General features: G+C 35.6%; 1 protein-coding gene across 1 annotated transcript in view; it reads right to left on the bottom strand.

Annotated features, from left to right (window-relative positions):
* Positions 1-12,592, bottom strand: part of SCAF8 (SR-related CTD associated factor 8) — a 91,410-nt gene that overhangs the window by 18,618 nt on the left and 60,200 nt on the right. Inside the window, 4 exon segments of the mRNA XM_023254520.2 lie at positions 2,628-2,821; positions 4,264-4,376; positions 4,645-4,776; positions 11,711-11,828. Of these exon segments, the coding sequence (XP_023110288.2) occupies positions 2,628-2,821; positions 4,264-4,376; positions 4,645-4,776; positions 11,711-11,828 (557 nt within the window).

Here is a 12,592-nt window from a genome sequence, read left to right as displayed (position 1 = left end):
TTTCAATAAATTTAGATTAAACCAATGTCATTTTTAAACACGAAGTTTCCAGCTTTTTGATGCTTTTTTTTTATCTATTACAGGGCAGGCCTACAGCAGGTTTTACTCTATAGCTAATTTCAGTGCCGCCCTAAGATGTGACCATTGCAAGATCTCTACTGAACGAAGGTTTTCAACCAGGTCTCTTTATTACAGTTTATTCGAACTCAAACGTTCTCTAGACCAGTGTTAGCTTTAGGAATCGTTCAGCTAACGGACTCCCTGGTAGCATTCTTTCCTTCACATACTCTCACCCTATACACACATAATATTCAACAAAAGTCTCCAGGAGCAGTATGTTAGTTTTATTCTATTTCTGTAACAAAATATCACAAGCTTAGTAGCTTAAAACACAAAAATGTATTCTCTTACAGTTCTGGCAGTCTAAAATGCGTCAACAAGCCTGCATTCTTTCTGAAGACTCTAGGGAAGAATTTGCTAGCTTCTACAAGCTGTCTGCATTCCTTGGCTCAATGACTCCAACTTCCATCGTCAAAGCCAACAGTTGAGCATTTACCTATCTTCATCTTTCTCCTTCCCTCTTCACATCACCTTTTCTGACTCTCTTATTTCCTTCCTAAAAGGACCCTTGGATTACACAGAAGGGTCCTTCTGGATAACCCGAATTAATCTTCTTACCCCAAGATCCTGATTAATCAGATCTGCAAAGTCCCTTTTATCACGTGGATCTGGATCTGGATGTGAGTATCTTTGGAGGGCCATTTTTCAACCTACCACAAACCCTCAGGAAATTTCTGGACCTCTTTCACTGAAGAGTTCCCACCTCTTCATTATTCTGTCTACCACATCACAGCTGCTTTAACTTAATCTCCCTGACATATTTTCCATGTTTCCTCTGTTTCAAGGTAGTCTCTCTACAAATTTTTCCCACAGACAACTTTTTTTTTTTTTAAATCCAAAAAGCAATAATCAATCTCCCTCATCCCAGGAGGAGAGGACATAGATTCCTAGAACATTATTGCTTGTTGATGTTTCATATCCACTGAACTAGTCACAAATACGCTTGTGTTTTAAGAATCAATGGTAGGGAAATACTATCTTAAGTGTTTAAAATGTGCTGGGTCACATGAAATTGAGATTGCTTCAGGGTAAGGAGAGTTTTCAGGTAAAAAAAAATGAGGGACATATTTTTCACTGTATTTTCTTTCCTTTTTTTTTTTTTTTTTTTTTAATGTTTATTTTTGAGAGACAGAGAAAGAGAGAGAGCAGGGGAGGGGCAGAGAGAGGGAGACACAGAATCCGAAGCAGGCTCTAGGCTCTGAGCTATCAACACAGAACCCGATGCGGGGCTCGAACTGTCAAACTGTGAGATCATGACCTGAGCTGGAGTCGGACCCTTAACCGACTGAGCCACCCAGGTGCCCCTACTTTTCACTGTATTTTCTTATGTACTTTCTGAATCTTACTGTGTTTTACCCATAAAAATAAACAAACAAACAAACAAAAAACCCCCCACCATAATAGAAAATAAACTCCATGGTCACTAACTATGTAAATGGCAGCAGCTGTAATATGACAGGTAAAGTGAGGAACTAAATGAAAGAGACTGAATGTAAAAGCCCTATCCTAAAACTGGTGATTCTGAATGTCCTAACAGTAATCACAGGAGGAGGCACAACGGAGATTTTATGGTCACACCTTTGATGGTATTTCTTTATCAGACAGCACTAAAATGTTTGAATTTGGTTTCTCACCCTGAAGTGACAAACAGAAACTTTTAGAGTTTGGAATATCGACATGATTAAATTAATACCTACTTTGGTAATCACGTAAGATTCTGGCAAGATCAGCTTGCTCAAACTGCCAGAACTTAATAAGATGGATGCTCCGGGATAAGTTATACCAATTATTTACCTCATGGCAAAGAATTTATTTGGAAACCTCGAGAAACCAGACAACCAGATCAGTGTTCAGCTGATTCTCTGATGTTGAGAGAATGATAATTTATTCCATTTCATGTACTTTGCCCCTCTGCAGTCTGTTTGTTCACCTTAGAAATCATAACTCACTAGGAATCTTCAGGAAGAATGTGGCACTAATTACTACTCACATGCCCACCAAGTGAACTCTCCCACAAATTCTCACAATCACCAAATTTGTTATAATTATACATTACAGATTAATACATAAAGGAGAGAAAGTTTGTACAGTGGGAATCTCTCCCTCAGAGCTGATCCAGTAAGTTTATAATTAGCATTAAAATTTACATGATTCTTTCAATAATTACTCCCCAGACCTGGTGGTCATACTTGGTTACAACACTATGAATAGAAATCACAGTGTCCAAGTAATAGATAGTAGGCCGAATCCACTTTATATACCATTAAAGTTCTAAATTTTCTAACTTGCGTTAAAAAAAAAAAAAATGAATTCTCAGTGATATGTTTCAGTAGAACCTGCTATTCCTTTTCTTTCCTACTCTCTCATGTTACAAAAACCAAGGATAAAATTATTCATTTACCAAACGACTCTCTGGTTTCTTAGTCTAAAAATACAGTTAACTTTAGCAGTTGATTATTTTCTTAATATTTGTTGAAACCAAAGCTTTGTAAAAGCATGTCACTTACCACTTAATGTTTTAGATCTAATTGGAGGTAATCCCTTCTTCTGTCGTTCTTTCTCCCTTTCTCTTGCTCTCCTTTCACTTGAGTATGAACGTGATGATTTCCTCTTTCTTTCTCTTGAGCGTGAGCGTGATCGCTTTCTGTGTTTACGCTTTCGAGAACCAGATCGCGACCGAGACCTTCGTTTCCTTGGCGATCTACCAAAAAAAAAAATCTTATTTTACTTCTAATGACAGTATTATTCTTCTATCAAATTTCTCACTTCTAGGTAAGAACAAAATACACACACACACACAAGGATGTCTTATATTTAGCTACCTCTTAAAAAATGTTTAAGTATAGTGAAGTAAACAGGCATTTTCTCAAATCTATGTACTGCTCAGGCCCACACTAGTAATAGATGTTTGTTTGCAATGATTCTTACTGAGACCGGGAAGAAGAGAATGAGACTCCACTAAGGGCCTTACTTTCCTTAGTCTCTTCCAACTAATTTTTAAACAAAAATTAAGAATAGAGATAAAAGTCTGAAGAAATAAAAAGATTCCTTAGGTGAGTAAGATGTTACACTTTTAAAATGAGAGAAGAGAGAATGTTTCCAACAGACCATTAGCTATTAAAGAATTCTGCTTTTAAGTTTTTCACTTCTCAAATTTCAAGGTGCTTGACTTTAGAATATAAGGTGATACTGAAACACTGTTTCTTTTTTTCCTATCAACCATAGCCACTGCACTGCTTCAAAATGCTTAATAAGGAGATATTATTAAGACAAAGTGTCTGCTAAGATTTCAGCTCTAACACTGTCATTGCTTTAGCAAGATTATTCAATGACTGAGATGGGTCTAGAGAAGGGTGAACTGACAGGTTCTCGTTTATAAGAGGTAAATACAAATAACTTCTTGAAACATATAAGAAATGACTGAAAAAGTTGTCAGATCCTGCCCCTCTTCCAGCATATACTGTTCAGATTCTCAGGGGTATTAATGTGCAAAAAATAGGGTATATTATATTGGAAACTAATGACTTTAAGTTTTAAGACAATATGTAGTAAAAACAATGTATATGTACATGAGAATTAACAGGTTAAGGAATCTTCAACTCAAATCTGAATAAGCATGTACATTAATGAGTCTCAGCTATGTTGAAAAGCCCACAAAAGAAACTCACAAAGAAAAATTATATATTTTACAATTTGATACTATGTTTAATGTTTACAAAGATAATTCTTATAGCTTTATTTTTATGATCATTTTCGGTATTATTATAAGATGAAACAAAATATAAGGATTATAATGGAATTTCTAATACTGTTCCTCTATAGTTTGATTTAACAGTTTTCAGAGGCAATAATATCCTAAGCTGGGTGTCATCATAATATTACTAACTAAAATCAGGTATAATCCAAAATCCCATTCTTATGATATGGCTGCAATTAATGTATATTATTCAAATAAATGGCAACAGATATATCTGATTAAAAAGAGAAAAAAGTATTTTTCTGTTTTTGATATTCTAATTACTCCTTTCTGAGAGAATATAAGATGTCACTCTAAGAAATACATTTCCTTTACTATTGATACAAGGAAATAGAGCCAACTTTTAAAAGTTCACACACAGCTATTCTTAAGTATTATTGTAGAACCTTGAACGAGATCGTGAATGTGTTCTTGATCTTGAGCGAACAGCCACTTTTTTTGCTTCTTGTTCGAAGATCTCCTCTTCCACTCCATCTTGCCCTTCATCTATATCCATGTCCTTGAAAGTCAAAAGAAGGGCAAAAAAAATGCCTGATTGAAATTTCAGTATATATTGACAATTCTGCCCTACAAAATATTCACCATAGTAGCATCAATGCCTAATAGTAAAATGGTTAGTGTGGAGCTTAAGTGTGAGGAAAAAATACTTAGGACAGTACCATTATTTTACATAAAAATATTTTACATACAATAAAAATTATTACATTTTATATTTTTCTCTAATTAATTAAAAAAATTTTTGACCCAGAGAAATGTTTACTTTTTACCTGTTGCTGAATATCTATAGAATCATCCAAATTTGCTTCAGGTTCGAGGAAATGCTGCTGACTGCTCCCTTGTGATGGTGATGCTGAATGTTCTGATCCAAATGTTCCTTCCTGACTATCCTGAGGGGTTGCCTATTGAGAATGGATACAAACACACAAACATTAGGAAAGTATGCATATTATTACAAAAGAATTGAGACATGCAAATATCACAATTAAAGTTTTAAAAAGGAGCCCAACACATATAGAAATCCCATGTTAATCAACCTAAAATTACAGTTTCGTAGAAATCCAAGTTTACGTAAGAGCATGGGGCATCTCCATAAATGAGTGAAAAGGATATACTGGAATGGAATGGTAAGAGCAAGTAGGTCTTCAAATTTTTAAACTGTGGAAAAATATAAACATTATACTTTCAAAAATAAAGGGATTATATCATGAATGATATATAGTGCCACTAAGTTAAATGAATCCAGAATTTCAATGGCAATTAGCATTTTTATAAAATGCTATAAATTAAAATGCTGTAATACTTTTAATATTAAAACATTGTATATTAAGGAACAAAGTCATATATTACATGTATAAAGGAAAAGCAAAGCTCAAATACCATTATCAAATTAACTGATCTTGTAAAACAGTTCCTAACTTGGGCCTTCCTCAACCTCCATCTCTAGAAATTTGCAAAATAATACTAAGAATTACTCTGATATGTAAAACATTTCTGAAACTAATAAAAGTTAGGCAATGAAGACTAATTAAAGGAACACTTTAATTTGAACACTTCTTACCCCCCTTTTTTTTTTTTTGCTGGGACTAGATTTACAGCAACATGATATAGCGACACTGCTTATGTGATATTTATTAGTATGAATCTGATTCAGCAATTACATATACTATGGTGTTAACCAAATATGAGGAAACTAATTATGAAAACGTCTCCCTACATAAACTTTCCTAAAACATCTTCACAGGTGTTGAAGATCAGTAAAACCAGTTCCTGGCAGTACACAAGCGGGGAGTTACTGTAATAATTAACAGAGAAGAACAACTCAAAAAGTCTGTTCCCTTGCTACAGACTCTGTGATTGTGAACAAGTTACTTGAATTGTGAACTTCAGTCCCATCTATAAGAGGAATACCAGCATAGTGACTACGTTATAAATTTCAAAGTTGCTCACAGACTAAAACTTAACCATTCCTACCACAAAAAGAAATGACAGTTTTATGACATGATAGAGGTGTCAGCTAATTGGGATACATAAATCTATCAAATCATGATGTTGTAGACCTTAAACTTACATAGTTCTATGTCAATTATATCTTAATATTTTATGTTTATTTATTTTTGAGAGAAAGAGAGACAGAGCATGAGCAGGGGAGGAGCAGAGAGAGAGAGAGGGAGACACAGAATCCAAAGCAGGCTCCAGGCTGAGCTGTGGGCACAGAGCCTGATGCAGGGCTTAAACCCACGAAACGCGAGATCTTGACCTGAGCTGAAATGAAGTCAGATGCTTAACTGAGTGAGCCAACCAGGCGCACCCTGAGTAACGGTTAAGGGGGGGAAAAAAAATCTTACTCTAATGACATTTAATCTGAAAGAAAAAAAAAAAACATAAAAATTAAGAGCCAAAAAGAGCATTTAAAGAACCGTTCCAAGTCTCTTATTATTTTACGAAGGAACAGGTTCTATAAGAATAACTAACATTTTCAAGATTGAGAAATAAAGCTGAAGTTGGAATTAGAAGACTTCTGTGAAACACCTACCACATACCACAGTACTGGCCAAAATGTCAGTAAGCAAGCATATTCTTCCAGAACAAATCAAACAAAAACCTTTTAAGCACAGTCCTGGCTTAGGTCTTTACAACAGTATACTAACAATAGAATTTTTAACACAGCAAGGAATAATCAGTTCCATCCTGAGTCTTATATTTGGTCCTGATTCAGTACACATATTTTCTTCACATCAGATTTTTCTTACTTCTCCATTTATCTTAAGCTTTGTATCCACCCACCCTTGTTTTTCACCCTATTTTTCTGTTTAATGCTTAATTCTTGGTATAACCACCAAGATCCACCACAACTAATTTTAGTTTCTGAGTTGCTTTTTTGAGTTTTACCCATTTGGAAAGACTGTGATTTCATGACCTTTATTTTTTCTTAAAGGTCTTGTGAAGAATGAAGAGAAAATTTACATTAAAAATTCAACTAAAATTCATCCTATTATCTTGCAATTAGCAGCATTAAGTCCACTAGATCCTTTTTTATATCTAAGATATATTTTGGGATCTTAGAGGTCTTATATTCCTATATATATTGAAACATTTTGCTTTTTCATCATCCTAAGAATTATTCTAATTCATCAATTGTTCCCAATTATTTCAAGAAAGACTAAAATAGGGGCACCTAGGTGGCTCAGTCAGTTAAGTATCTGACTCTTGATTTCGGCTCAACTCATGATCTCACGGTCATGAGATCGACCATGCAGGGCATGGATCCTGCTGAAGATTCTCTCTGCCCTTCGTCCACTCATGCTCTCTCTCACTCTCTATCTCAAAAAAAAAAAAAAAAGACTAAAATAATACACAAAAGCAAAAGCAAATTAACTGTCAAGAAGGGTAATTCAACAGTGCAATAAAATCATCATCATCCAGTTTTACTGCGTCACTAAAAATACTGTATATTTCAAGGTATAAATAAAAATGGAGACACTATCTCTGTAGTCTGCTTTTAAGCTCTCCTTGGAACACGGTTGAATATTTAGGTTTTTCCATTTCTGTACATAATGGCAAAGAGAAGAAAAGTGATAGAGGAACATAGTTCATAATTATTATACAAAATAAAGATGAATACAAAGAAAGAGCAGCATTCTAGACTCCAATGATGATGGTGAAATTTAGTATCTAAGTGAAACAGGAGACTATGAGTTTTCAGACGTCTACATCCTAAATGTACTTCTCAAACTCCAAAACTAATGGCAGAAAAATTGTCTCTAAGAACAAAACTAGGGTCTTTTCAACTACTTAGTCACATAACTAGAAGAACTTTATCTTGCACCATTGTGCAACAAGCACCTGGACTGTTCTATTTTGCTAAAAGAACGTGTGACATTTTTTTTAGGTGTATTTATCTTGAGAGAGACAGAGCAGGGGAGGGGTGAAGAGAGAGAGAGGGAGGGACAGAATTCCAAGCAGGCTCCTTGATGTCAGTGCAGAACCTGCAGTGGGGCTCAATCCCACAAACCTGAGATCATGACCTCAGCAGAAATCAAGAGTAGGATGCTTAACCTAGTCACCCAGGTGCCCCAAGAACATGGGACATTTGAATTTAATTGGTAGCATTTCAATTACATATATTAAAATTGCTCATGAAGTTTTCTTCCCTATCTCTTTTAGCCTCACTTCTGTAAATTATCTGTAAGATGATGCCAAGTATATTTAAAAAGGATCCATTGGACCCAGGTGGCAAATGACTGTTTTTCTGATATAGTGGTATACATCTTTAGTATACGTCCTGGTATACATCTCTACTTTCTTCAATGATGTCCTCATGTAAAGCATCAATACCAAAAAAATAGAAGAGAATTAATGGCAGCTAGTAGAGACTTTTTTCGAGGTTGGATTAACACTCATTAAATGTCACATTTTGAGGGATGCCTGGATGGCTCCATGGGTTAAGCGTCCAACTGCTGATTTAGACTCAAGTTATGATCTCATGGTTTGTGGAATCGAGCCCTGTGTTGATCAGCTGTCAGTGTGGAACGTGCTTGGGATTCTCTCCTTTCTGTCTGTCCCTCCCCTCACTTTTGCAGACACTCTCTCTCTAGATAAACATTAAAAATAAATAAAAATAAAAACTTAAGTGTCACATTTTAATCAGTTATAGATCCCCATTCCTCCACTTTTTTCTGTATAAGTGACAGGAAAGACTTCAAAGGCTTTACTGAAATCCCCATATGCTATGCTATAATCCTACAACCTCAGGACCATGAAATGCAATTTATGTGAGCCAAGACATCAACTCAAGGCTCTTAATACTATCACCCATCTTAGGTTTCATCATGTTCAATTTACTTGGTCCATATATTCTCCTATATAAAAAAATTACTGAATCAAAGTAAGTTACATAATGACAGCTCTTCATTAAGTTGTTGAATCTTCCATAATTGTTTTATTCCTAACATTCTTCTAAAAGCCCTTTTTGTTAGTCATATTATTTTCATTGTCAGCATTTCATTTTGAGCTATAGCTGTCCTGACATCTTTTGAATATCCTGATAAAACAATTACCAATATCATGATCTACAACTTACTCAAGACAACAGCAATCATTCCCTTTCTGACATGACTATCACTCCCTTCACAATTCGGTCACTCCCTGGAAGGGCTCTGTTTTCAGTGGTTTTCCCTTGTTAGGGACACAAGATCTCAACCTGCATGCAGGTGTGGTCAGGGCTGCAATGAATGGGGTGGCACCAGCAATCCTATTCTTTTCTCTGAGACATAAAAACTTTTAGGCCGCCATAATGAGCTCACTGGTGAACCAAATGCTTCCTTTTTCTGCACATGTCACCCTATCTTAAACACACTAAGGCAACTGGTTTGCCAATTACACACTTTATTAAATTGAATGGTTACTCTGTTGATACACTTTCTGATTCTAAATTTGCCATAGGTTTTGAACATTATCCACCTGATGTATTAGAAAAGTTGCTTTTATTCCACTACTCCCTTTCTTTAACACTCTTTTTTGAACAACAGAAGCTTTTAAGAACATCTACTTCTTTCAAAAGGATCTTATTACTGGGATGCCTGGGTGGCTCAGTTGGTTGAGTGTTGGACTTCGGGCTCAGGTCATGTTCTTGTGGTTTTTGAGTTCGAGCCCTGCATCAGGCTCTGTACTGACAGCTCAGAGCCTGGAGCCTGCTTTGGATTCTGTGTCTCCCTCTCTCTGCCCCTCCCCTGTTCACGCTCTCTCCCTCCAAAATAAACAAACATTAAAAAAAAAATTTAAAAAAAAGGATATTACTGTATCCTTTAAAACTGTGGAGGAAAACAAATAAATAAAATTGTGGAGATAATGTATAGGATAATTAACTAAGAGACCAGAGTTCTGTTTTTCTTTAGTTGGTGAGATTCTTCAGACAGAATAGCCCTCTCTCAAGTTTCTAGTAATTTTCACTTCAATAATTTGGGTGCTAATTTTAAAAGTACTACCTTCATTTTACTGCTTCTGTTAAACCTTCTAAAATGAAACTAGATCTAAGACAATCAAAACTGTCACATTTATAGCTGGACAAATCTCTTGTTTGGATAAACTTTTCCTTCACTATTATCCCGTCTCTTTGACAGCTCTGTGATTTTTTATTATATCACTGACAACCTGTTTTTTTCCATTGATTTACAACTTGTGCTTTTCTTTAAACAACATCCAAATGTTCTGCATTGTACTCTACCTTTAAGTCTCTGAATGCTCAGGCAGACCTATCTGCCTGACATAAAATACTGCAGAATTCCATTCTCCTAACTCCAGGTGTAAGTTCCAACCTAGCAAATACCATTAATGTCCATTTTATGTTTACTGTTTGCATGAAAAAGACAAGTTCAGATCCCAGCAGTGTCTCAAATGTTTGCCATACCTTTAATCTAAAATAACTCTTCCCTTTGGGGCACCTGGTGGTTTAGTCAGTTAAGCATCCAACTTCGGCTCAGGTCATGATCTCACAGTTCACGGGTTCGAGCCCTGCGTTGAGCACTGTGCTGACACCTCAGAGCCTGGAGCCTGCTTCAGATTCTGTGTCTTCCTCTCTCTGCCCCTCCCCTGCTCGTGCTTAGTCTCCCTCTCAAAAATATATAAACATTAAAAAAAAAAATTTTTTTAAGTAACTCTTCTTCTGTCTTCTTTATTTCTACTGTCCTTCACTTGCACCTCTACCATCACAGGAACTAGAATTCTTCCCTATGTTCATACAGATGTATGTGCTCCATTAGAGAAGAGACTACTTGAGACCAGATGCTTTTTTGTTCATCTCGTATATATCATTTGTCTAACAATGTATCACTCGTATTTTAAATGTTTATACTATTATTTTAGTGCCAAAAAGTTTTAATTTTTTTTTAATGTTTACTTCTGAGACAGAGACAGAGCATGAGTGGGGGAGGGGCAGAGAGAGAGGGAGGCACAGAATCTGAAGCAGGCTCCAGGCTCCAAGCTGTCAGCACAGAGCCCGACGCTGGGCTCGAACTCACAAACCGTGAGATCATGACCTGAGCCGAAGTTGGTCATTCAACCGACTGAGCTACCCAGGCGACCCCAAAACGTTTTAGATACTAGGAAAAAGTGTGATTGGGTGGCGGGGGGGGTGGGGGGGGATTTGAAAACAGTCTTATTTAAACAGTTTATATCTGTATTTCTCATATAGAGCAAAAATAGGCTTCGTAATGGATTAACCCTGCCTTTGCCACTTTATCAATTCTAAGATATGATTCTTCTTCATATATTATCCCTGCAATTTATAGGATTCTTGTAACTCCATAGGATGTTGTACTTTTGAAGTGATTAAAAATTCTTAGCCATACATAAAATAATGATGCATCTTAGGACTAATGATATATGATATCAGCTGTATATTTTTGCAATGGATGTTTCATTTCACTAAGGTACAACTTTCTGTAATGTACAATGGGCATCAAAAATCTATCTCACAGCATTAAATGTTATCATGCCTCACAAACCTCCTGCCACACGATCATAGCCTAATTAAAAATAGCAATCTATTTTGCCATCATCACCATCAACAGAAGCAAAATCATCATGACCTTGTTTGGGAATTGAGCGGAGAGGAAAGCACGTGAAGTTTCAAGATGTAATACGAGAACACCACCTCGAGTGTACCGAGCAAGCACATGCATATATCCAGAACACATTCTGGTAACAAAAAATATAAAGGTTCTGAAAAGGCTGATCTTGTAATAAAGTTGAAGAAAAACCACCATCCTTGAGAAACAACATTTTACAGAACACAGGCAGCAATAACTCTAAAGACCACAAGATGGAGTTATAAACCTTTTGAGGCTGTTGCTGTTCCAGGAGCTGCTGTCTGAGATGTTCAAGGTTTTGCTGCTGTAGTTGTTCTGCTATCTGATGAAAAATTGAATTGTTCACAGATTCTGAAACATGAGAACTAGAAGAAAAAAATAAATGGAAATACATTTTAAAACCCAGTAAAGATAATATGAAAATAAGTGAATATTCAACTCCCCCAATGCCAATTAAATGAAACATACTCTACTACAATGTTTACTTTTGAAATATTAAGAGAAAATGGAATACCTCAGAACATTAATATGTTAAAATAGAAAGATCCTCTCCAATAGTCTTTCAATAGATGGATAACATGTTAAAGATACTCTGATGGAAGATCTGTTATTATGGTCTCAAGCTATTAAATGCATATAAATTAGTATTTTTTACATTAGAGCATTTTAAGAAAATCTCAATGAAAACACATAAAAACAGTTAAATGTATTTAAACATTGTCACTTTAACTCCTTCTCTAACTATAAGATAGCGGGAGAAATGGTCTATCAATCAGTACATGTGAAATCTACAATTGTAATTGACCATAAACTTTATAAAACTAATCTGCTTTCTTTAGAAAAGCATTCAAATTATTAGGTATGTTAACAGAAACAGTATTTAGGTAAGAGGAAATAATAATTTAACTATACTCTGGGAAATTCACACCTGGAATACACCTGGAATTCTGGGTGCCACAAGGTAAGACATGAACAAAAAAGAGGGCATCCCAAAAGGGGCAATCAGGATGGTGAGAAGTCTTGAAACAGTTGAAAAAAAGTGTACTTCATCTGGAGCAAATAAACCTAAGGGGAAGAATGATACCTAACTTCAAATATTGAAAGGCTATGTCTCAAAAGATAATGGAGC

Source organism: Felis catus, chromosome B2 (genome assembly GCF_018350175.1).
Source record: "Felis catus isolate Fca126 chromosome B2, F.catus_Fca126_mat1.0, whole genome shotgun sequence".
In the NCBI taxonomy this organism is placed as follows: domain Eukaryota; kingdom Metazoa; phylum Chordata; class Mammalia; order Carnivora; family Felidae; genus Felis; species Felis catus.
The sequence above is the reverse complement of the archived record's forward strand: the minus strand, read 5'-3'. Positions and strand labels throughout refer to the sequence as shown.